We start from the raw sequence: 27328 nt of genomic DNA on the forward strand, positions 1-27328 counted from the left end.
ATTTTTAAAGACTGAGATCATAGAAACTATCTCCTTCTATCATAGTGGGATAAAATGAAGAATCAATAACGAAAGGAAATTTGACAAATTCACAAATATATAGATATTGATTTTAATTCACTTCTAAATGAGCAGTGAATTAAAACAAAAAGTGGTTGTATTGTTTTGTATATGTGAACCCCAGAAAAACATGTTCTTAAACTTTATCTATTCCTGTGGGTGTGAACCCTTTTTGTAAGTAGGACCTTTTGATGATGTAACTACAGTTATGATGTGGCCCAGTTCAATCAGGATGGGTGGTAATCCTATTGTTGATATCCTTGACAAGCAGAATGAAATTCAGACAGAGAGAAAGCCACAGGGGAACAGATAGAATCCGAGCAAAAGTGGAACCTGGAAGAGAATGGAGAGGTTGCCATGTGACAGAAGAGACAAAGAGCAAGGGTTCCTGACCGCCAGCCCCAGAACACCAGTCTTTGGGAAGAAAGCACTGTCTTGATGATGCCTTGATTAGGACTGTTCCTAACCTCAAAACTGTGAGCCAATAAATTCCCATTATTTAAGCAAACCCATTTCATGGTATTTGCTTGAGCAGCCAAGGAAAGTAAAACACAATGGATATTAAAAAATACTTTGAGGAGAATGAAAACAAAAGCACAATATGCCACAACTTATGACATGCAGCCCAAGCTGTTCTCTGAGGGAAATTTCTAGCTGTAAATACCTACCTTAAAAAATAGGAAAAAATCTCAAAGCTGTAACCTAACTTTCTAAGTTAAGAAACCAGATAAAGAAAAGCAAACTAAATCCATTGCAAGCAAAAGGAAGGAAATAATAATGAATAGATTGGAAATAAATTGATAATAAGAGAAACAAAATCAAACCAAATTTGGTTCTTTGAATATGTCAACAACATTGACAAACCTTTAGCCAGATGGATTAACCAAGATAAAAAAGAGAGAAGATGCAAATAATTAAATCATAAACAAAAGTGGGGACATACTATCAACCTTGCAGAAATAAAAATAATTATAAGGGTATGTTATGGACAAATGCATGCCAACAAGTTAGAGGACCTTAGTGAAAGGCATCAATGCCTTGGAGTGCACACATTACCAGAACTGACTTGAATGGACCCTATGACTAGGAAAGAAATTGTAAGAAATAAAAAATTTCCAAAAAAAGAGAAAAGCCAAAGATCGGATTGTTTCCTAGGTGAATTCTGTGAAACATTTACAGAAGCATTAACACTAATCTTCCTCAAACTCTTCCATACGATTGAAGATGAAGGAACACTTCCTAGCTGATTTCTGTGGAGCCAGTATTACCCTGACACCAAAGCCAGTTAAAGACATCACAAGAGAAGAAACACTATCAACCAATACCTCTTAAGAGTATAGATGCAGGAATCCTCTTTAAAATACTGCAAACTGAGTCCATCAGCATATAAAAAGGGTTCTATACCATAATCAGATGGGATGTAGTCCAGAATTGCAAGGTTGATTCAGTGTACAAAAACCAATTAAGGTAATACACCATATTTATACAGTGAGAGCAAAAAACAAACAGGATCATCTCAATAGATACTAGTAAAGCATTTGGCAAAATCTAATACCATTTCATGATAAAAATGCTCTGAAAATCAAAATAAGAACACAGTTTCTTTCACACTAGTATCAAAAAGATATAAGAAAAAAACTTAGAAAGTTTAATCAAAGAAATGCAAGACTTGTACACTGAAAACTGCAAAACATGGTTGAAAGAAGTTAACGAAGATCAAATAAATGCAAAGTCATTATCTATTCATGAATCAGAATGCTCAGTATTGAATGAATATTGTTAGGATGGCAATAGTCTCTGAATTGATCTACAGATTCAGCATCAAAGTTTCAAACAGGCTAAAATTCCTGTGGAATTTTAAGGTACAAGGAGTAGCCTGAACAATCTTAAAAAGAATTGTTAGAAGACTCAAACTTCTTGATTTCAAAACTTATTACAAAGTCATGATAAATAAGACAGTTTGGTGCTGGCATAAGGATAGATATGGAGATCAACAAAAAAGAACTGAGAGGTCATGTCATAGCATGTAATAGTACTTCATTCCTTTCTATAGTTGAATTCTGTTCCACTGTGTGGCTGCAGCATTTTTCTTAACCTTTCATTTATTGATAAACATTTCAGTCATTTCCACTGTATGTTTATTAAGAGTGATGCTGCTATGAATTTTCTTGTACAAATCTTCATGTAAACATGTTTTCATCTTTTTTTTTATTCTTGAAGTGAAACTCCTGGGGCATATAGTAATTTTATATTTAACTTTTTGAGGAGCTGCTAAACTGTTTAAATTTAAAATCCAGAAATAACCCATACATTTATGGTTAGTTGATTTTCAGCAAGGTGCCCCGTCCATTCAATGGGAGAAAGAATAATCTTTTCAAAAAGTGATGCTTGGACAATTGGGTGTCACTTGAAAAAGAATGAATCTGTGTGCCTATCTCAATTCAAAATGGTTCAAAGATGTAAATGTAAAAGCTCCAACTATAAAATCCTTAGAATGAAACTTCTTGACCTTAGATTAGACAGCACTTTTCTTAGATATGTCACTAAAAGTGCAAACAACCAAAATAAAATAGATAAATTAGGATTCATCATAATTAAAAAGTTTCTGCATCAAATGAGACACAAAGAAAGTGAAAAGGCAATTATTTTTCTGAATTGATGCAGATGTTCTAAGAAATTATCATGGTGATGATATTGTGAGGTTTTGATTATATACCAAGAATGGAATGATCATATGGTAAGAATGTTCGTGTTTGAATGTTGTTATGTTTAAAAAAAAATTTTTAATTAAAAAAAAATTCCCACCCACAATAGGTCTGCCCCCACAAATCTGGATTAGAAGAATGTTGCTTTTCTGGGGTACATAACAGTTTCAAACGAGCACAAGTATATTAATTCACGTTCATCATTACTGAATTGTTTTAAATGTCCAAATAACTTAACATTTTAAAAAAATCAAGTGATAGAAATAATTGGGAGTAAATAGTAATGGACATATTGTTTATATACCAAAACTTGTGGAATACAAGAAATCTGGGACTTTACTATTTTAAAAAATCTATACTAGCAAAATGCCTTAATTAATGAAGTAAGTGCCCAAACCAAATAAGAATGTCCACGTTAGGAAAACAACAAATTAAGCCTTTACAAAGTAGAAGGAAATTGACAGTAAATAGCAGTACAGAAATCAGTGAAGTAGAAAAATGAGACATAGTAGAGAGGGTCAACAAAGACAAAGTTTAAGCTTTAAAGAAGAGTGGTAAAATAGTCAAGCTCTCCTAAGACCAATCAAAAATAAATAGAGGATACACAATGAGTGAAAACAAGGAAAACAGGACATAATTATATATAAAGCAACAATTAGAAGAGCATAGAGCTGTCTCTATGTTTTATCACAGGACAGTGGCTGGTACTGATGTTTTTGTTGGCGGAGTAGCGTGTCACCAACGGACTGATGTATCCTTGCTCAGACAGTTCTACGAATAAAGCTGTTTAAGAATTTTACGGAACAGGGCCCAAAAATGAGGAGGGAGATCTAGGTGATGACTTTTTAACTGCCTCAAAGCTGAAAAGGGATATTGCCATCAAGGGCAAAGGAATGAAAAGATGAAACTGGTTGTTTTCTTGGAGAGTCCGGCATTTCTCTTTGGATTTCAGAGCTTCTCTGGCATTGGAACAATCTGGAGCTTTTAATTAATTAATTTGTCTCTGAAAAACAAACCTAATAAGTAAAATTTAATAGAGACAGGATACCTTTCAGTGTTCCCAGAAACACTGTTGATTAGAGGTTGCCGTACTGTAGTAGTTGGCAATATCTGGCTGAAAGTTGCATAAGAGTAACCTCCAGAATGGCCTCTCGACTTGATTTGAAATCTCTTTTCCTCTTTTTGATCCATTAATCCACGATGCTAGGGGCTGGTTCATCCTTTGTTTCACAATGTCATAGCCAGTTATGGCCTGCAATGCCAGGGCCAGGCTTATACCCCTGGAAATCATGTCCTATGTTAGGGGTAAATTCAAATTTTGGCTTACAGAGCACATTTGAGTAACTGCAGAGATTTTCTGCAAATGACTCTTAGGCTCATAAAGAGGTTCGGTTTGCTATTATAGAAATAAATTTCATAAGGGCATGCCTCAAAATTGAGGTGTTGATGTATTAAATTGGGATCCCTCTTGCGTAAGAAAATGTGAGGATTTCCCCAGGTGTGGAAGTTTAATAGTTCTATTTTTCAGTCTCTCAGGGGACTTTGCAAACATCTTTCATTTTCTCCCCAAAATATTCTGAACATAACATTAATTTGTACAGAATGTTAAGATTGTATTCCTTATTTTAGGTTCTATTTTAAATGAAGCTGAATTAGGTTTTTTAAATTAGCTGACTAGACATTAAATTAGATAGTGTGCTACAGAAAACTTGTTTAGACAAAATAAACATTTTCTTTTTTACCTCACAAAAAGTTAAAGCTTTAAAATACAGACAATATTATTCTTCACCTTGTGTATTGATTTACCTTAGCTGTAACCAGATCAGTTTCATTGCATCTTTAGTCAAGAGTTTGATCATTTTCAGTTTGTTTTTTTTTTTAACAGTTGTTGCATAGAACCATGCTGACTTTCAGAGCTAGAGAACTAAATCTAAGTTTCAGGTGTCACACAGACACTTAAGTTGCAGGAAACTACTAGACTATACAAAGGGTAAAGCATTTTCGAGTGTAAAGATAACAGTTAAAGCCTGCAATCTGAACTTTAATTTCTATAAGCATTTTTCAGAAATAAAACATTAGACAGTTGTTTTATATTAACAAACCATAGCAGAGATTTTGTTCTATTTCACCTTCACGCTTTTACCAGAGTTATGTATATTAACAGATAAAATATTATATACATAATATATATATAAATATATATATATATATATATATATATATATATGTTCTCCTGCCTTTCTTTTAAAGTTTTTCCTAGTTACAGATGGAGCTCTGACCTGTAGCCAACTAGAGAAGTGTTAGAGCAAGGCAGTGTAGCAGGTAATGTAGCTGTTCTATGATCTGTAGCTTTTTCTTAGAATAATTAAAACTGTGACTAATAACACCATACCATTCCTGAACATCATACAAACTAGTATCAGGATATAAGATAGATAGTGAGAACATTGTCAGATTTTTAGAAATATTATATAATCTAAATATATGAATAATATTATTTTACCTATACAGTTTCAACCAGCAACAGGATAGAAAAACTTTTTAACCACTGTAATGCTTCCCAAACACTTCCTATGCAATAGGTTAAACTATTTTAGCACCTTACTTATAGATGAAAGAACAAATTATTTTTAACGTTTTTTTCCTGAACAGTGAGGAGACTTGTTTTCTGAAAAAGAATGAGAAGGCTACGAATATTAACAAGGGCATTATTTCAATGTAAAATCTTTGTTTTCTAGATAGAGTATTTGGATGATTAAGGAATAAAAACCTTTTTAAAACTGTATATCAAGGACAGACTAACAATCCATGTTATTATAACAGGGAGAAAAACTAAACTTTAGTTTTGTGTGAATACCTGGCTTGACACAAAAGCTTTCTTTTTTGAAATGTATAATAAACAGACTTATTAAATTGTGGTCAGCACTGACTATGACAGACAGAGTTTACTTTCATAAACTTCTTTTTTACAGCTTCATTCATTCAGAGCTTTTAGTCAACAATCACAATAACAAACAAAATTCATTTCCTCCAACTCTTAAACTTTGTCACCTTCCATATCCATTCCCCCTATAATTTTTGTTTATCCATGCTGCACACAATTAAAAATAAATTTGATACTAAATTCACAAAACTTTTTAACCAGCATACTTCCTTCCAAAGACAGTTTTCGTGAAGGGAAGGAGAGACAGAGATATTACAACATAATGGAGAAGGAAGAAATTTGTGCTCGGGTTAGGAACACAGCCATGCATTTATATATTTTATATTCAGGAGACACAAATGATTACATCACAACATGCCTGAAATCTTTCAGTTCAATTCAGTATTACCTTAGGTTAGCTCATTTTATCAATAAGCTTGTATGAGTTTAGGGAGGACACACCCAAGCAGAATAAAATCACATTTGTTTAATTGAAAATTTACCTGAAATTTATCAAAAGTTGAAAAATACCTATATTTTCATAATATCTTAAAATTACATACAATTTAAAAGTACATTGAGTATCAAGTCCTGAAGATATACTGCAATTGTTTAATTTGTCCCAAGCTTAAATCCAGGAAAACTTTTCCATATTTCTCAAAGATCTTTCATTTACTTACTGAAATGTGATTAGATTTTATTCAGTTACTCCTAATCCAAGGCTATTTGTATTAGTACAGTCACCATTGCAAAGGTTTTACTGGAAAAAAAGTATTAACAAATATAGCTTATTAGCTATATTTCTAATTTCTAATTTCCAGGCCCCGTAAAAAAAGAAAAAAAAGGAATTCTGAGCTATGCTTCCCCCATCTTTCTGTGCTTAGCCCTCCCCCCATAACTGCTTTAGGTGGTTAGGCCTTGGGGCAAGGATAGGTTTAACAGAAAGAAATCAGGCTTATTTCGGTTTGATTAGAAAGTTTTGGGAGAGGGCCATGGAATTTGGGGGGTTTTATGTCCTTCTTTAACAGTTTCCAATTATTAGATTTATTTTACTAAAAGCTGTGACCAGGACCATTGGAAAATGCCTTTGCTTTTTTCCAGACAGCCTTTAGCAGGTTTCTGTTGCCTTAGGGATATTCCAGGGGCAGTTTCTTTCTAAGTCCAGGTTTGGTTACAGTACATACACTAGGAGGGGCTGTGTAGGGTGGAGGAGGTAGTGAGGAAGGGTTGGTGGAGGACTGAGGCTCTGGTGAACCTGGAGCTGGGGTGGGGAGGAGAAGATGGGGGAGTGTTGTCTTCCGGCTGTGCCACACCGCAGCTGCAGCTTGGCCTGGGGGAGCTGCCTGGGGTGGGGAGGGGAACTGAAGGGAAGGTATTCGGCAGGATCTAAGGAAGAGTCAGGGAGAGGAGGAGAAGGGGCATTGGTTCAGGACTAGATTGTTTGGGGACAGGGGAATGGAGAAGTAGAACAATTTCGGCAGTGGAGAGTGCATGCGCAGGCCAAAGAATGCCTGGATATATGGGACTTCACTTTACTTGCCTGAGACGCTGACAGTGGTTGTCAAGGTCTGGAAGAATTTGTGGGTCAAGGGTTCTGTTCTCTGGCCACACTGGCTCATTATTTAATTTATACTGTGGCTGTCCAGTAAAATTATTCTCTTAGGTCTTAAATTAGCAATTCCATGATAGTGGATAGGGTAAGGAGAAACTCTTGCTCTTAGATGGCTTGGGGACATTCAAGAAGGTGCTCCCCCTTGAAGGTTTTAGACCCCGGTGCGTATGTGGAGGAGTGGATGCAGGTGTCCCACTGTGTCAGTTGCTCCTAGGGTCCTGGACCCAGCAGAGGCAGCTCTCTCCTGGCACTAAGATTTTTAGACAACAGAGAAAGTGCCAGAAAGAAAAGAACAATATTTTTCCTTATCCTGTGATGATTTGCCAGTGTTGGTGCTGAGGTCAGGCAGGTGAGTTCCATCCCCTTCTAAGGAGGTTTCATCTCTGTTCCCAGTTCCTGATTTTAGCACCAAAGTGATAGGTTTTTCTACCAGGAAGGAGGGGCCAAAACTTGATCAAAGGAGCTTTATTAGAAGACTGTGTGCAAGAGGGCTGAAGGCTGAGATGGTGACAGCCCATAGATTGTTTTGTTTATGATCATCTCAGTAGGTGTAGAAGGCACCTTTAATAAAGTTCAGGCTTGTGATTTTAAAAGATGCTCATCACAAAGTAGGAATAGAAGAGGATTTTCTTAATCTAAAAAATACTTTCAATACAAAACTCACAGCATTTTTTATTAAGAAAAAGCAAATCTAAACAACATTGCTTTGGCCTACATACATACATGAGATAAAACAATTTATTAAAGAAACAAGAATACTATAAAACAAAGTTTATCAGAAGTGTCATTTCATATAGATTATGTTAAATATGACACTATTGTATTTTAAATAAACTTTCAAGGGAATGAGATTAGATTGGTAGTCATGTCTGTCTCCTCTCAAAATGCATTTAAAAACAAAGAGACTGCAAACAAGAGACGAATTTCATCTTTGGTGAATTTAGGCTTTCTGAGTTTCTTTGGTGGTATTCATCAGTCTGTACGTAGAACTGAGAAGGGAGACTGATGGCTTAACCTGGGGTCCCAAACTTTCAGAACAAATGCAGCAGGTAGATGATGAATTGATGGAGGGGCCAGAAGACAGAGTGGTTGATGTGTTGAATTTTGGGATCCAAGCTTGATGGGGAAGAAAATGAGTATGGGCAATGGACGATGGAGAACATAGAGGGATTTGTAAATTGGAAGTTAGAAAAAGTCTAGAGCATTTTTGTGTTGCTTTGTTTTGTTTTGCTAGAGGAGTGGGTTGGGGAGAGAGTTAATGAAAGAGGAAGCTGCAAGGGGAGGAGGTTATTATTAGAGAGTAGACTGTTGGAGCTTCGCGGTTTAAAAAGTAAGGCTGATTCTGGCTTGTGAAGGGATTTCTTGAAGTGAAGTAGAGCTGACAAAAAATGAAGTTTAAAGGTCAAGGAATTGTTGTTGAACAGTTTCTGTGTTGAACAGTTTCCACTTGTATTATGAGGTCATCCAATCTATGGCAAGAGTCAGATAGGAAGGTGCATTCTACTCGTGTATTAGTTAGGGTTCTCTAGAGAAACAGAATCAATAGGGAACACTTGCAAATATAAAATTTATGAAAGTGTCTCATGTGACTGCAGGAACGCAGAGTCCAAAATCCACAGGGCAGGCTGCGAAGCTGATGACTCCAATGGATGGCCTGGATGAACTCCACAGGAGAGGCTCACCAGCCAAAGCAGGAATGGAACCTATCTCCTCTGAGTCCTCCTTAAAAGGCTTCCCATGATTGGATTTAGCATCACTCATTGCAGAAGACACTCCCCTTTGGCTGATTACAGATGGAATCAGCTGTGGATGTAGCTGACGTGATCATGACCTAATCCTTTGAAATGTCCTCATTGCAACAGACAGGCCAGCGCTTGCCCAATCAGATGAACAGGTACCACAACTTGGCCGAGTTGACACCTGTCCCCAACCACAACAACTCGCTTAAGGAAAACAACATGTTAGTTGGCCCTTGAGTGCAGCGATAGGAAGACAGACTTATGTACAGTGGATTCCATTTCTCTGGTGTTTCTGGGACAAGGGTCTTTGTTACATCCTTCATTTCTTCTTTGCTTTACCAATCCACTCCTTTGCTCCTGGGGATTCCTCCTCTTCACGATGCAGATCATGAGCCTCTCCCTTCCTGCTGTCTTCTGTTAATCTGTTTAAATTTTGTAATTTGCACTAATTTACCATTTTGGATTTCTTTCCGGCTTTCTTCAGTCTTCTGCAGAAACCAGACACAAAGCTATTGAACTGAATGTTCCATTTTCTGCATCTTTCTTTTGAAGTCTGTCTGTAAACTCCAGACCTGGTGTTTCATCAAAAGTTAACATTCTGAGTTTAAGTTATAGTCTTTAATTTCTTTCAATTTTCCAGCTCCTCCAGTAATTCCACTTAAGACATATGTGTGATTATTTGCTCCCCACATCATTTATAGAGGAGTTTGGGCCTTTTTTCCCCTCCAACTAGTGTGGTTTCTAATAGATTCCCTTAACCTTTGAGTTCTTTTACTGATAAAGGCTGTTCCTAACCTTTGGGTTGAAAACTGGACAGTCTTCCCATTGGAATATACCTCTGTCCCTCCTTAGTGACCAGAGAGAGTCCTTTTGCATGTTTCTGGATAATTTCTCCACATATCCTGTGCTATGTCAGATTTGAGAGGTACCTTTGTCATTCAGTCAGGATCATATCCACTGGTCCTAGAGTGACAGGACAGTTACTTAACCAGATCTCATCACTGAGTGATGAAATTTATGTCAGACCAGGCATGGATTTTGGAAAGATTTGTATTGTGAGCTATCTTGAATTCACTGGGGAAAGATACTAAGATTTAGTGCTATGTATCAACCTTAAAACATTATAAAGAGCAAATTCAGTACAGTTAGACTGACCTCAGAGATATACAGCTTTTAAAAATTATATCAAAACAATAATTTGTTTGTTTCAGGATATATAATAATGTATTTTTCTTTGCTTATAGATGTTTATCAGTGAAGAAGACAGCTTTGCTATAAGTAGACAAATTGCAGTGAGGAATATGGAAGGAGTTGCTATGAGTTGATATTTAACAAATACATAATTAAACTGAAGTTAAAACTAGCCCAATCTGAATGAAACTAATTGACATTTTGAGCATGAAAAAAAAGGAAAAGAAAAAAGTGTTATTTATTTCGGTAATAATCAATAAAAATAAAGAATGAGAATCTTGAAAATAGTACTCTTGATTAAAAGCTAGGGAGAGGAAAACAGGACAATGAATGAATATGAATATTAGAACTGAATTTTTAATAGAGTGTACATAAAGAAATTGAAACTATTTTATGATCCTGCCCTTTAAACAAAACCCAGAATGATTTGAAGATCACTTTTCAAATGTCTTTGCATTTTTAACACAGTTTAACAACTCATTGCAAAAAAAAAATTAGTTAAGAAGATGAAGAAAAATACCATCATTGTTTTTCTTGACAGAATGAGAAAATTAATGTCAAAATACTACACTGAAGATGGTAGAGCTAAATACAATTAAATAGTTTTATTTTAGAAAATGTTATTTATGGAGATCAGTACAATATATAAAATTATTAGAATTGTAAAAAAATCATGATCTGCAGCAAGCTACTTAATTTTTCTTTACCTAAGTTTTTCATGTTTGGAAATGAAAATAACGATATGGAATTACAAGGTAATCCATTTATTATCTTGCTCTCGGTAAACACTATTATTAATGGTTGTTATGACCAATGTCATCTTCTTCATTATTGAAGGACTCAGTGAGTGATTGTGAAATGAATAATTGTGGGAAGCAAAAGCAAGGGAGAGGATTGTGTCCTGATCATTTTCCATCCCCAGGGTTTAACACAGTGTCTGATTCAAAGTTAGATTCACACTAATTGTTTGCCAAATGAATGGAAAAAATAAATTCAGGCCAGAAATCAAGTGGTAAATTAAATTTCAGTTTCGAGCCTGTATATAAAGGAACACAAGTTGGTTAAGCTGACAAGGTATATTAGAGCCATATCCTAGATAATATTAAATTGCATAGTAAAAAGTTCACATAATTGATAGTCAACAGGAAGACACTACAGCTGAGCCAGGAACATGCTGTAGAATTCTTAAGCAGCAAAGTATTGAAAAGACTGAAGTAAGAGAAGACACTGGCAGGGAGGAAGAAGACATCGGGCTCACGGGATGGTGGTGGAAGTAGAAAGAAAGAAAACATGAGAGCTAACAATATGAACTGCGTTTGACAACTTAACTATGTACAGGAAGAACAAGAAGTCCAAAATAACTGTGATTTGGAGTCTGGGTTACCTACATTAGGAAATGTAGGTTACATTTAAAGAAATAGAAATTATCAGGAGGAACAATTTTGAGAGAAAGGGGAGTTCAGTTTGAAAAAATGTTGAGTGTGAGAGGTTGCTCTGTTCTGTAGGTTAGGTTTGCAGTGGACACTGTAAATGCAGCTCTTGCAAACTGGGAAGTGGGTTAGAGAAAAAGCAGGGGAGGGGGAGTTGAATCTACAGCAGATAGTCATGGGAAAATAGCACTGAGAAGCTTTCAGGGACACACCGTGCAGAGCTCCTTCTAAAGAGCAGGGGAAGAGAGAGATGCTGGCCACAGGAATGGAGCCAGCAGACAAGCGGCAGCTGCAAGGAAAGGAGGAGGGCAGAGCCAAACACCAGGGCATAGGCTGCAGAGCGGTTCGAAAAGAAAAGGTGACCAGAAGGGCCAGAGGTTGCAGAGACCTGTTGTTCTGCATTGGAAGACAGAGGCCGAAGCACAGGAGCCTCAAATAGAAGAGACTCTCTGAAAACTGCCTTCGCTTCCCATGGAGAAGGTGCACCTGCCTAGAGAGCTACACTGTAAATTTGCACTTTATTCCTTCTGAGGAGACAAAAATAAGTGAATACAAGATGATAAAATCAATTGTCTGCTTCATTGTACACCATTCCTGATACCCAGTGGTTATTTAAATAAGATTTAGATGGCCTCTAATTTTATTTTGTATAGTTTTATTTAAATCACCTGTAAATAATCTCATTTTGAAATTCTGGAAATAATGTACCCCGTGGAAACAGGCATCCTTAACTGCACTTGACCACATCTGTTAGAATCATAAAAGCATATGCCCTATCTCCAAGCAGTCCCTGCTCAGGAAACATATCCTACAGCTCTATCCGCACAAGTGCAAAGTGGGATAGGAACAAGTTTACTCATTAAAGCACCACTACTGATAGCAGAAGATTGAAAACAACCTGAGTGAGCATCTTGTGGGGCCTGGTTATTTAAACTGTAGCCACGCAGTGAGTTTTAAAGCAACCGCTATGTTTTCTCTCTCCTGGACTCAGCAAAGCAGCTCTTTGACTTCTTGAGTAGTTGTTTGGGGCTGCAGCAACCTGGGGGCTGGCTCTGGGCTGGCTCTTAGCTGTGCCTGGAGCCTGAGTCCCGAACCCTTCTATCTGCCTCAAGCCCAGCTGCCAGATTGCAGGAGAACATTCCCAGAAAGAAAGGCAGATGCAAGGCCTCTGCAGACCCTGCTCTGAAGTCATGTGGCATCACTCCTGCTGCAGTCACAGGCAAGCCCAGATCCAAGAGGAGAAGAAAATGACTCCACTACTTGTGGACAGGGCAGTGACCGAGTCATGCTGCAGATGAACATGTGGGATGAGAGATACCATTGCAGCCGTGTTTGGAAACAGCCCCTTTGCCTGTTAGAAAGGAAATATTGAAGAGGTATTCTGTGCATAGAAGGGAAAGAGCTCCAAGATAAATTAAGTTAAAAAAGCTGAGCACTGACCAGGCTGTATTATGTACCAACACTAGTGCAGGAAATGGGGTTGAGAGTATAGTTTCTTCTCCTATGTGTATATTTTATAATTTTCTGAAAACATTTGCAACGAACTATAACAGAGGAATTGGAGAGGGCATGTGGTGAGAGGTTTGTTACTGTATATGTTACTACACATTTAAAATCAGTGTGGATGATTAATATTTTTTTTCTTTTTACATGGGCAGGAACCGGGAAACGAACCCGGGTCTCTGGCATGCAAGGCGAGAATTCTGTCACTGAGCCACTGTTGCACCGCCCAGATTAATAATTTTTATTGTTCAAAAAATTTTGCCCCATGGTTACATTTCTAAACTTAATTTCACTGTGGTTTCATCTTAGGATTTACAGTGTTAGCATTTAAAGGAGTTGTATCATTTAGTCCTATCATCTAATTAGAGTAAAAATCTAGTCTGTAGATTTCCTAACACACGGTCATCAGCTTCAGTGTGAAAACTTACTTTCAACGTAGTAAATTCTGTTGCTTAACCATTTTTAAATGCCCCATCAAAAATCTTTGATACACTAAATTGATTGAGTTACCTGAATCACTGGTTCATAAGACACATTGTGTTTCACTGAGGTAAAGCTATAACAGTTTCTGTATTTCAAATTTCATTGAATTATAGTTCAAAATATATTACTAATTTCATAATCTAGCTTTGCTTAGGTTTTATACATAACTGATATTTGCAGTTTTGAAATTTGATTATTAAAAAAGCTGGAGTAACCTACGCTGTTAAGAGCAATAATTTTAGAGGTATTTTTCTTTTCAGATTACTGTGCCATGCCATGAAGGACCATATAGTTCGGGTTGCAAATGAAGCCGAGTTTATTTTGAACAGACAGAGAGCTGAAGATGTCCATAAACATGCAGAGTTTGAGGTAAGGTTTGGGGAGTAGATTTTGGGAGTTCTGCTTTTCTGATTTGGGGGGCTAACAGAGTTTTACACACCAGTAGATACATATGGGTTTAATAAGCAGCTTTATGAAGAAGCTCAATTTTGCTAAACATTCAGTGCTCTGCTTAGTAACATAGCCATTGTGTTAATTTGCAAGCTGCCTGAATGCAATATACCAGAACTGGAATGGCTTTTAAAGAGGGGAATTTAATAAGTTACAAGTTTATAGTTCTAAGCCTATAAAAATTGTCCAAACTAACAGGGACCTAAATTGTAAGCACTTATAAGCAGTCACTTTTAGTCCAGAGCAGTAATTGTTATTTCTGGATTTTGAGAGACTGTTTTATATATGTATAACCTAGTATTTAGAGATAAGAATGAAGCCAATTCAGGTCAGGATTAAGGAAATTCAGAATAGAGGGGTAAGGAAGACATTGTCTGTATTTTAGAACCTCATCTACTTTTTGACACCAAAGGAAGAAAGGTTTATTTTGTCCAGAACCTAAATTTTCTGTAGCACATAATCTAACTCAATCTGTCTGGATAGCTCATTTAAACAAACCAAGCACAGGGAGCCCAGAATAAGAATGAGGACCTTTAATCCTGAATGTAGTGCCTGGATACATACCAAAGTATATTAAACTGATAATCAAAAAGTATTGGCAAGTTCCCTTGAGGGATGGGGAAAAAAGTAGGGAACTATTAAACTTCACCATCAGGGAATCCCCTGATACTGTGTCAAACATTAGGGACACCCAAATCAATAGGCCATGCCCTTTATCTTGAGGCTTACTCTCCTGAAGCTTATGTAGTTAGTGGAAAAGCTAAGTCTACCTATAGGCATGCCTAAAAGTTACCTCCAGAGGACCTCTTTTGTTGCTCAGATGTGGCCTCAGTCTCTCTAAGCCCAACTCTGCAAGTGAAATCATTGCCCTCCCCACTGTGTGGGGCATGACATCCAGGGGTGAAAGTCTTCTTGGTGGCATGGAAGATGACTCCCAGGGATGAGCCTTGCTCTGGCACCATGGGATCAACAATGCCATCCTGACCAAAAGGGGGAAAAGAAGTGTAACAAACAAGGTATCAGTGGCCTAGAGAGTTCAAATAGAGTCAAGAGGCTACTCTGGAGGTCACTCTTATGCAAGCTTCAGGTAGACACTGCTTCATAACCTGCCAAACCCCAACCAAAACCATTCCTGCCAATTCTACAGAACACCTGGGGCAGTATGTAAGATTCTACAAAGGTTCCATGCACTAGGGTAACTTTCCAGAAACCTACAACCTTCAGATGGTTCCCTGGACCTGTAAGTCCTGAAACTTAGAGGGCCCAGCCTCTCCAGAACATCAGCTAGTACCATCTCCTTAGCCCATATTATTGACAGCCCATTTCAACATGAAAAAATTAGACTGACCATAGCCCAAATACCCCTAAAAAGTGGGAGAAAGATCAAAGGTGATGGCGGATTTGTAAGAGAAGGTAGAAGTTTCATTAAGAAACAAGTATAATTGCTGAATCAGTATATTGATATTTCTTTTCGTCTCCGATATCTTAGAGCAACTAGAAGTAAAAACCTAAACTTGCGGGATTGTAACCCATACCAGACTCTGAAATCTGTTCGACAACTAATTGTGCTGTGCTGTGCTTTGAAATTTATTGCTTTTTTGTATATATGTTATTTTTCACAAAAAAGAAAAAGAAAAGCTAATTCGATGATAAATACACAGCTATAGGATAATACACTAAACCATTGATTGTACATTTTAGATGATTACATGGTATGGGAATATATAGTATATATCATTAAAAAAAATAATGTCCAAGCTAAGGCATCCAGGGAAAGACACCTTAATTCAAGGAAGGCTGATGGGCCAGGAATACTCTGTCAGCTGGGAGGGAATGTGGCTGGCATCTACTGGTCCTTTGCTCCTGGGCTCCGTTGCTTTCAGTGTCTGTTCCTGTGGGGGTTCCTCACTTTGCTTCTCCAGGGCTGGCTTTCATCTCGTGGCTTCCCTTGGCTCTCTCCATGCAGGCTCCATTTCACTTAACATCTCATGGCAACGTCTCCTGGGCTCCAAGCACCTGTGTCAGCGCTGTCAGCTCTGTAGGCTGTCGCTCTGTTGGTTCCAAGGTCTCTGTCATTTCTACCTCTCTCCAAGATGTTTCCTCTTTCAAAGGATCCCAGCAATCTAATCAAGACCCCCCCCCCCATAATGGGTGGAGTCACAGCTTCATCTAATCAAAGGCCACATCTACAGTTGGGTGTGTCACATCTCTGTGGAGATGTTCTCATCAAAAGTTTCCAACCTACCTATTGAATCAGGATGGAAAGAAACGGCTGCCCCCACAGAATTGAATCAGCATTAAAACATGGCTTTTCTGGGGTACATAACACTTTCAAACTGGCACATCCATCTTCAGAGTTGCTGTAGATCAGTTTAGTTCATGTTTTCTTTTTTTTTTTTTTCTTGTTTTGAGTGCATAGTCCGGAAATCGAACCTGTGTCTCCTACAAGAAAGGCGAGCATTCTACGTGTTTTCTTTTTATAATTGATTCTTTTGTTGACAATGATACTGATATAATTATATAACATATTGAGAAATATAATGATTTTAAAATCCTAAGAAACCTGAATAGAGAATAAACAGTCATTTCTATACTATATACAAAAATAATTTTGAACTATTTATTCACTACTAATAGTATTTTTAACTGTTTTAAATATTATTTTCGTATTTCTAATATTTTAGTATTTATTTTCCATTATCATTATTGTCTCAACTCAACAAATCTCCTGATTTCAATATTTTAAGGATACTGATTTTTCTATTTTCAGTTCATTTAATTTACAAAACAAAATTGGTTTCAGGTGACCTGATGCCATCTGTCACTCTGAATACATATGTCTGCCTCATTTTGTCACGTGAGACAGCAGACACTTGCATGTGGAATTGCAACAACCTTATTTTGAAAAAAAAAAGAGAGATTTTCAACTTTGATAAAAGTGTATTTACAGTTGCATGTTTGTCGAACTGAAGTTTCGTGTCGCTTTGACAGTAAGTAACATCAGGTGTCTGGCAGGGTGGCCGCAGTAACCTGGACGGCGAGAAAAGACTTGTCTGTTCTTCCAAGAATGTGTTCAGTTGTAAGATCTGTCAGGACGCTGAAGAAAATAAGAATGTTCTTTCAGCTTTCGATTTCTGTTAGTAAATAAGATTTAGAATTTTTACTGAATTCCCTGCAAAAGCAGTTTTGAATCCATCTTATTTCTACTAAGAAAATCAGGATATTTTGTGGGGGTATAAGCAAGTCAATATTGGTCATTAAAAAAAAACATTTAAAGTAGGTTTTCAAGTGGCTAGGTATTAGTTATAAGTTTTAACACTTAGTTAAGCAAGATGCTATTAAGCTAAGAGCAGTATTTCTTAGCCTTTTTTTTCATTATTGCCTTTATAAGGAGCCTTTTCAGACATTTTGTTCTCTATCCCCCTCCCCCACCTTCAAGCTGGGTGTGCTGCACGTCTGGGCTTTACACGCACAGAGTAGGATTTTCTCTTCTTCCCTGCCCGGCCGATGTGAGGCCACCAGGGTGAGGGTAAGGTAGGGAGACCCCCTGTGTGTGAAATATAATTCTAATGCAGACCGGGTTTTAGGGTCTTATCGTTGTTACTTAGCGAATCCACACCAGTCTTTCTTTACCCCAGGTGTTTGTATTTGCCGCCTTCACTGCAGGTGCGCTCTGACACCTATTAGGAGATGCCCTGGTATCCCACGCTCACGCTTTTCACACTGTAACACGTTACAGAGATCATGGTTTTTACCAGAAGTTTTTGAGGAATCTCTCTCTCTCCCCATCTGAGCCTACAACTAGGAAGAAAGATGTACTTAATTTGCAATGGGGCCTTCACAGTTAAGTTTTTTTTAGTTAACCACTGTCATTGTTAAGGAAGAAAAATGAAAATTTAATTTCACTCTCCAATGAGCTAATGAAATATTAAGCTCATTACTGAGACACATCATTGTACTAATTGGTGATTCTCTGTACTAAAAGATAAATTGGAAAATGAATTAATCCTTCTTAGATTCCTGTAGGGTTAGTCCTCCAAAGGAGATGGCTTGTAGTGGTAATCCGTACTAATAGGTGGACGGAAGGGATACGTGCAAATTCTTTCCGTGGAACAGGTTTTTACAGCGCTGATCAATGTGAGGTAGATATACATGTTTTTCAGATTATGAAATGTTTTTCCTTCCTGGTTATATGACCCATTTTACTTACTTGCTAACATTGAACTTCATAGTCAAACTACCTTATTATTATTTAAAACAATCACATTTTAAATGTTGTCACTGAAGAACACAATTACAGCTAGCTAACAACAGATTGTTACAGAAATAGGGGAGGAAATGAGTAAATAGTTATTTTGGAGCCCTTTGAACCCATCACATTTAAGAGTTGGGAGGGATCATAGAGAGCTTTGTCTTAGCATCTCATTTTACAAATATAAAACTTAGTGCAAAGAAAAACTGAACTTGCCGAAAGTGTGAATTTAAATCCAGGTCTAAATTCCTACAGCAGTGCTGCTGCTTCTACACCATTTCCCACTTTATGAATGGGAAAGTATGCCGTCAGGAACACACCTCTTGTTTAAAGTGGGATACAGCCTACTGGTTAAAACAGGAAGTAGATTTACATTTTTTTAGAAAACTGTTTGTGATTCTAAGATGGTATTTTGAAATACATTAAAATAAAAATTTCAGAGGTAGAAGGAACCTTAAAATCACTAATTACTTTAATTAATATTGTCCAAATGCTTTTACATATGTGTTATGAATAAACACATTGTAAGAACACATTTTTACAGTTTGAAAGGTGACAACATGCATATTTTAGACCAAGCCATCAAAGACTACATTACCTAAATTTTTAGTCGAATTACTGTCCTTTAATTTGTTAGATATCAATCCTTACTCACATAAAATAGGAAGTTTTTAATTATGCACTGTTTGTATTTCTTTATAGTCACAGTGTGCACAATATGCTGCTGATAGACGAGAGGAAGAGAAGATGTGTGACCACCTTATTAGTGCAGCTAAGCACCGAGACCATGTGACAGCAAATCAGCTCAAGCAGAAGATTCTCAATATTCTCACAAATAAGCATGGTGCTTGGGGAGCAGTTTCTCATAGGTGAGTTACAATAATTAGGAGTATATAATTACTCATAGGCTAGTTACAGTAGAAGCAAGAACATGGCTACAAATTTAAAGCTTATTTAGAAAATAGGATTTAAAGTATTTGTAATGCTTCTATAGAATGATTTAGAAAGCAGCTTAATTTTTCTGAAATATTTTAATGATTTTATCCTCATTGTAACTTTTATTGTTAACATTAGAAAAATTGTTCTGGTAAAATACATGTAACATTTCCCATCTTAACCATTTTTAAGGATACAGTTCAGTAGCATTAATTACATTCTGGCCAGTCCTGTAACCTCTAATCTGCTTTCTCTCTTTTTGAAATTGCCTATTCTAGGCCATTCATGTGAGTGAAATCATATAATGTGTGGCCTTTTGGGTCTTGCTGTTTTACTTAGCGTAATGTTTTCAAGGTTTACCCATGTCATAGCATGTGTAGGAACTTCATTCTTTTTGTGGCTGAATAATGATTCTACCTGGTATGCGTTTTATTTTGTTAATCCATTCATCTGTTGAAGGACACTTGGGTTTGTTTCCACCTTGTGGCTCTTGTGAATAATTGCTGCTGTGAACACTGGTGTCTGCTTGAGTCCCATTGTCAGTGCTTCAGGGTATATGCCTTGGAGTGGCATGTCCAGATCTTACGGTAATTTTATGTTCAACTTCATGAGGAACTGCCAATCAGTTTTCCTCAGCAGCTGTACCATTTTACCTCTGCACAGTAATGCACGAGTGTTTCAGTTTTTCTACTTCATTGCCATTTGTCCATTTTTCTGACCATACTCACCCTCTTGGGAATGAAGTGGCGTTTTCCTGTGGTCTGGGTTTCCCTAGTGACTGCTGATGCTGAGCAGCTTTTTGTGTGCTTGTTGGCCATTGGTACATGTTTAGAAAAATTTCTCTTCAATTCCTAGGGCCAATTTTTAAATTGGAGTATTGTTGCTGGGTTGTAGGAGTTTTTCATATGGTCACCATATGAAACCCTTATCAGATATATGATTTTTAAGTATTTCCCTTATTCTGTAGATTGTTTTTATTTTCTTGATAATGTCCTTTGATGAACTAAAGTTTTTAATTTTGGTAAAGTCCAGGTTGTTAATTTAATTTTATTTTTTTTGCTTGTGCTTTTAGCGAAAACCTAAACTTTTTAGTGTTACTCCAGTGTAAGTTACTTTTCTATCTAAGAACTTGTAACCTAGTGCAGAATTTGTTATGAAATTATTTTAGACTCTCTCATGTATGAAATACCTGTTAGGATCTCGTAATCGGTCAGGATTAGCCACCTGACTTCCTGGCTGTGCAAGCTCATTTAAGTGAGCTGGCTTGCTTGGTTATAGTCTCCTTATCTGCAGCAGAAAGGGGGGTTAGCAATTTCTGTCTCACTGGATGGCTTTGATGATAAGATGAAATAGCGTATGCCAAATACCTAACATAAAGTCTGACAAACAGTACACACCCAATATATGTTAATCTCTTCTCTTCCCGTTAGGCTGCTCTTTGCAAAGAGCCATTTTAAATGATTTTCCCAGCCACTTAATCACCCCATATCCTGTAATATATAGTTAGAATCCATTTATTTTGTTCAATCAATCCACAGATCACTAAGTCTTGACCTCTTCTTTGTGCTGGCATAGTTGTAAGCAAAACAGACGTGCTACCACTACCCTCCCCCCCCGCAAAAATTGTCTTCAAAAACAAAAATGGACCCCCACAAAGTCTGTAGTCCAGTAGAAGAGACTGATATTAGACAAATAAATACAATCAAAAGATGTCATCACGATCTAGAGAAATGACGTAGAGTGCACTGTGAAGGACAGCATCTACTGAGGAGCTTTACTGAGGGGTCAGGGCGACTTCTGGGTAGAGACTCTGCTTAAGTCTAAAGATCTGAAGATCAGAACCAGCGAGCAGGGGATCATCGTAAACGCCTGGTCTGAAACATTCAGGAAAGAAGTGACGTGAAGATGCTGAGCTTAAAAAACTACCAAAAGGAAAAGAAATGAGGCTGGTGTGACCGGAGCTCTGGGTGTGGGGCGGGGCCTGATGGCCCCCACAAGCTGCAGCCTTGCAGGTCGTCGTGAGGATTCTGTCAAGTGGCGTGAACAACAGTGACAAGCTCTGAGCAAGAGAAAAGCACAATCCGATTTACATTTGCAGGAGTTCAGTCTGGCTGCCAGGGGTGTGGGCACTGGGTGTGCCCCCCTCTATACAAGTGTGTCACGCGTCCCTCTCCCTGCGGTGATCCCTGCAGCCTCCACCTGCCCGCTGACCTCCCTTGGGCTTTACTGTCCCCTCTGCTGCAGTGGGTGGAGAGGTGCCGCTTCAGGCTCATCATGCCTGCATGTGGCTGTCACTTCCAAGGTCTCGAGACTGAATGGCACTTATTTTATATTCCTGATATCAAATATATACTAATCCTGGAGGACTCTCATCCCTGTAGTGCTCCCCTTCCTGTTTTATAGAAAAAGCATGTTTAATCTTAAAATCCCCTCACTTTCATTGTTTGACTCGTTGGTGCTGCTGGCTGTAGCAGAGTCCACCATTTGAAATGTCGTTATTGACATTTATTTCACTTTAAGGAAAAACTAGAATTTGAGACCTCCTTGTTAAATGTATCTCAAGATTTAATGCTGCTAAATAATGTTTAGTCTATACAAACAGGTTTCGTTATGTAGTTTAGCTTTTGGGGTCATATATTCTATTGCATAGAGCTATAGAAGGCGTAACAACTGAAACCGCAGGAGAGTTCAGTTGGTCGTTGAATGGGAAAAATACCCACATACCTGTACATGTGTACACTTGGCACCAATTTTATTGTGCTTTTTCATATCAAACATTACTACTGAGATTTTTGTTTTCTAATAAAATGGTGGTGGTAACTCAAGTTAATCAGTTGCTTCGTGTGTTAGCATTAACACCTGATATTTCACAACTAACTTCTTATTTTCACCCTGACAGCTCTGTGAGGTAAAGATTTTCTTCGGTGCACAGCTGAGGAGTGTGGGGCTCAGAGCTGCTGGATGGCTTCTCAGCCTCACCTGGTTAGGGAGTGTGAGCATCTGCGTCTTGAGCCTGGATCTTTCTGACTCCCAAGTATATGATGAGTCCCACGATGAAGTGAATGGCTGCTGTGTTAATTGTAAAAGTTATTAAGTCAAAAAATGAAATGCACACTACTACTAAAGCAGGAATAAGTCTTGGAAATCTTGGAATATAGAAAGCGTTTTTGAAATTTTGCAAATAAAAGCCTGAATTAAGCTGACATGGAAACTGCTAAGAGAGCAAGGCAGAACTTAGTGTCTGAAATCCAAGAGGGTCAACTGAATGCTAAAACAAAAATAAGCAAAGATAACAATAAAGTCTCATAGCACAATATTTAAAATGTTCAGAATACAATCCAAAATTACCCAATATACAAAGAACCAGGAAAATGTCACCATCTTTCAATGGAAAAGACAATTAAACAATGCAAAGCAGCATGACGCAGATTTAAAAGCACCTATTTTAACCATCTTTTGTAGGATAAAAGTAAATAGTCTTAAAATAAATGAAATGATAGAAGATGATCTCAGCAGCAAAATAGAGAGTTTATGAAAAATTCAATGAAAATGTAATATCTGAAATAAAAATTCACCAGATGAGCTCAATAGAATGATAGAGCTCAATAGAATGTCAGAGGAAAGAGTGTATAAACCTGAAGATAGTGCAAATAAAATTATGCACTGAAGAACAAAGAGAACAGTTTGAAAAGAAAAACTGACAGAGCTATAGGCACTTGTGGAACAATATCAGAGGGTCTGCATTTGTATTAGGGAAGCCCCAGAAGAAGAGAACCAGATTGGTACAAGATATATATATATATATGAAATATATATTTGAAATAAAAATGGCTCAAGACGTTACAAATTTGGTGAAAGACATCAAAGTAAAGACTCAAGAAGCTCAGAGAATCTTGAACAGGAAAAACTCAATGAGAGTTATACCCAGACATATCATAATCAATCTTCTTAAAACCAAAGATAAAGTAAAAGAAATTAAAAACAGAGAAAAAGAATGCAGTACATATGACGGAACAACAGTTGGGAGGATTGTCTGGAGTTCTTGTCAGAAATATGGAGGCCAGAAGAAAACTGTCAATGCAGAATTCTATATTCAGCACAAATATCCTTCAGAAATGATGGTATAATAAAAACGTTCTCAGGTGAAAGAAAAGTCATAGAACAATGACGTACTGACCCCAGAGAAGTGCCGAAGGGAGTTCTTCAGGCAGAAGGGAAGCAAAACCAGAAGCAGACTTGGAATGTTGACAGTGAAAGGAAGCAGTAGAAACCAGTGAATATAATTCTGTTTTTCTGTTCTTAAATTCTGTAAAATATCTGTTTGACTTTTGAAAGCAAAATATTATGCCATTATCAGGGAATTAAGTGTATGTATGAGTAATATGTGACAATCAAATATATATATATAAAATCTTAAATATACCATTCTCTAATTAAGATTATTTGCTTTTTAGGGCAAAAGAGAGAAAACATTTTCAAGTGATTTAAAGATGTAAGAGCCATTGCAGTTTCACACTAGGAGTGTGTGCTGTGTTCAGCAGATGGAGTGGTGCAAGTTGTGTTGCTAAGTATATCGATGAGTCTACTTGTTCTCAGTACCACTGTGAGATCTAAACTGACACCAGAGTCCACCAGTGCATAAATACATTGAATCATAGTCCATATTTTTGTAATAGCTATGAAGCATCATATGCTGTCAGTTAAGAATTATGTAAATGAATACCTTTGAATGAGGTGACCAATTTATTGATTTTCAGCCTGATACTCTGCACTTCCAAAACTAGAGTTCTTATACATGCTGTCTCAATAATTTAAATTGAATAATCTCTTAAAGCAGCATAAAGTAAGCACTATGAGCACAAAGTATCACAAAGTAAGTGCTAGAACATTAAGTAAGCAATGACCAGATAATGCTTTTAAAATAAATACACTCATCAGTAATCTTCACTCTTTGACTTCCTGGCTCCAGCCCTGTTTCCCATCTCTTAAACATTCACTGTTGCCTTCTGTGAGTACAAACTGCAACCACCCACCCTAGTCAGGTATTTATAGTCAGCTTAATTTGCTGAGTCCCCTCCATGGGGTCTGGAAATTCAATCTCAGGTATTAATAGCCCCTCACACACACACACACACACACACACACACACACACACACACACACACTCCAGGCTTATCAAAGACTTCAGTAATCTTGCTACTGTAAAAATACAGCATCTTCACCTATCTGGGCCTTACAGATGTGCCCCTTGTTTGAACTTGGCAATAGGTCTGTTTCTGGCCAAATGAGACAGGTTTTACAGTAAGAAAAAGGGTTTTGGTACCTAGGATGCAGCCATAGCTGCTTCTGCCACTTCCTTAGGAGTAAGTGTACCCCACCTTCTTTTAGGACCCCTTTCTTATATCTCCTTGCAGTCCTGGAATAAACTCCCTAATCCTGGCTACTTTTATCTCCTCACTTCCCAGCCTCAGTATGCCTCCTCTCTTCTAGGAAAGCTCAGCTGCTTTTAAAAAGAAATAGCTCTTGGAGTCTTCTGCGAAGATGGCAGATGAAGTGGAGTGAGTTCACTCCTGCCCTGTGAAACAAGATACAAGATGGCGAGAAAATGCCCAGGACTGCAGGTCCCAGGGTGCTGGGAGTTCAGATTGGATCTCCTGCATGGTAGGCAGCCATTCTGCCACTGGAGTCCCCGTACACCCTGGCCTACTTTATAATAGACCCTTTAGTTGAATTGTATCACCTACACGAGATCCGGACCTTGATTGGGCAGAGAATAACCCACAAAATATAAAAGGAAACATTCAGCAAAAACACTTAGCAAAAACTTTACAAGAGTGAAAGAAACCAACTTGCATAATAACCATGTCAAGATAAACAAATGCCCAGAACACAATACAAAATCACAAAGCACTCGAAGACCCAAGCAGAAATGGCCCAGCCAAATGCCCAAATCAAAATTCCAGAGGGGACACAGAATATGGAACAACTACTCAAAGATATTTCTAAAGAAATAAATGCTAGCCAAAAGACACTAGAACATGAAGAAGAATTTGGGAGGTTAAATAGAAAAATGGCAGATCTTACAGAAAGTAAAGATACAGTAGACCAAATAAAAAAGAGACTGGTGACACACGATAGCAGATTTGAAGAAGCAGAAGGAAGAATAAGTGAGCTAGAGGATAGAACACTAGAACTAGAGTGCACAAAAGAACAAACAGCAAGAAAGACGGAAAAAGTACAACTGTCTCTTAAGGAAATGATGGAGAAGAAGAAGCAAAAAAATAAAAGAATTATTGGTGTCCCAAAAGGAAAAGATAAGACCAAAGGGTTGGGAAAGTTAGCTGAAGATGTAATTGAAGAAAACTTCCCAACCCTTATAAAAGACACTAATATGCACATCAAAGAGGCTCAGCAAACTCCAAATAGAATAAATCTATAAACAAGCCCACTCCAAGACACATACTACTTAGACTGTCAGATGTAGAAGGGAAACAGAAATTCCTGAAAGCAGCTCAGGAAATGCAGTCAGCTACATACAAGGGAAAATACAAGACTGATTTCAGACTACTCAACAGGCACCATGGAAGCAAGAAGGCAGTGGTATATTTTAAGATCCTGAAGGAGAAAGGGTTTCAACCAAGAATTCTTTATCCGTCCAATTTATCCTTCAAAATTGAGAGACAGATTGGAATCTTGAAAGACTGAGAGAATTAGTCAACAAGAGACCAGCCTTACAAGAAATACAAAAGGGAGCCCTGTCAGCTGATTAAAAAAAAGACAGGAGAAGGGAGGTCTGGAGGAGGGCGCAGAACTGAAGAATATGAGTGAAGGTAATTTAAAGGAAAATAGAGAGAGAAGGAAAATAATAATCAGATCTGACAAATAAAAACTAAAGGACAAGGTGATAGAATGAAGAATTGCTCTTACAGTAATTATTTTGAATGTTAATGGACTAAACTCACCTATTAAAAAATACAGACTGACAGAATGGATCAAAAAAGCATAACCCATCTGTCATGGTTAGGGATACGTGTCAACTTGGCCAAGTTGTGGTACTTGTTTATCTGATTGGGCAAGCACTGGCCTGTCTGTTGCAATGAGGACAGTTCATAGGATTAGGTCATGAGCACGTCAGCTACATCCACAGCTGATTCCATTTGTAATCAGCCAAAGGGGAGTGTCTTCTGCAATTAGTGATGCTAAATGCAATCATGGGAAGCCTTTTAAGGAGGACTCAGAGGAGACAGGTCCCATTCCTGCTTCGGCTGGTGAGCCTCTCCTGTGGAGTTCATCCAGGCCATCCATCGGAGTCATCGACTTCGCAGCCTGCCCTGTGGATTTTGGGCTCTGCGTTCTTACGGTCACGTGAGACACTTTTATAAATTTTATATTTGCAAGTGTTCTCTGTTGATTCTGTTTCTCTAGAGAACCCTAACTAATACACCATCTATATGCTGTTTACAAGAAACACGTCTTAGGCTCAAGGACACAGTTAGACTGAAAGTGAAAGGTTGGAAAAAGATCTTCTATACAAACTGTAACCAGAAGAAAGCAGGAGTAGCTATACTAATAGCAGACAGAATAGACTTTAAATATAAAGCTGTCATAAGAGACAAACAAGGACACTACATATTTATAAAAGGGACAATTCACCAAGAAGAAATAACAATCATAAATGTGTATGCTGCCAATCAGGTTGCTCAAAGTACATGAGGCACATACTGGAAAAACTGAAGGGAGCTACAGACATATCAACAGCAATGGTGGGAAACGTCAATACACTACTCTCTGCTGTAGACAGAACGGCCACACAGGGGATCTAGAAGGAAATAGAGAGCCTAAATGATAAGATAAATGAATTAGATCTCATAGACATATGTAGATCATTACATCCCCAAACACCAGGATACACATTCTTCTCTAGTACACATGGAACGTTCTCCAGGATAGTTCATATACTGGGACATAAACTGAGTCTCTATAAATTCAGTAAGATTGAAATTATCCATAGCACTTTCTCTGATCACAGTGGAATAAAGCTGGC

The 27328-nt window shown here is 37.6% G+C and overlaps 1 protein-coding gene and 1 long non-coding RNA gene across 17 annotated transcripts in view; one reads left to right on the forward strand and one right to left on the reverse strand.

The window, feature by feature from the left end:
• The window catches only part of NBEA (neurobeachin), a 752331-nt gene that overhangs the window by 445796 nt on the left and 279207 nt on the right, over window positions 1-27328 (forward strand). For 12 of the 15 annotated variants that reach the window (XM_077159019.1, XM_077159015.1, XM_077159017.1 and 9 more), the window contains 2 exons: window positions 13907-14015; window positions 19051-19217. In XM_077159019.1, the coding sequence (XP_077015134.1) occupies window positions 13907-14015; window positions 19051-19217 (276 nt within the window). Of the gene's footprint in view, window positions 1-125; window positions 537-8888; window positions 9195-13906; window positions 14016-16908; window positions 17087-19050; window positions 19218-27328 lie in introns of those variants that run through there. The other 3 variants (XM_077159027.1, XM_077159024.1, XM_077159030.1) reach the window with 3 other exon arrangements.
• Window positions 17017-27328, reverse strand: part of LOC143681739 (uncharacterized) — a 47040-nt gene continuing 36728 nt past the window's right edge. Inside the window, exon 3 of one of the 2 annotated variants that reach the window (XR_013174807.1) lies at window positions 17017-17193. This is a non-coding gene — a long non-coding RNA (uncharacterized LOC143681739). Of the gene's footprint in view, window positions 17231-27328 lie in introns of both variants that reach the window. The other variant, XR_013174806.1, reaches the window with a different exon arrangement.

This window comes from Tamandua tetradactyla, chromosome 4, assembly GCF_023851605.1.
Source record: "Tamandua tetradactyla isolate mTamTet1 chromosome 4, mTamTet1.pri, whole genome shotgun sequence".
In the NCBI taxonomy this organism is placed as follows: domain Eukaryota; kingdom Metazoa; phylum Chordata; class Mammalia; order Pilosa; family Myrmecophagidae; genus Tamandua; species Tamandua tetradactyla.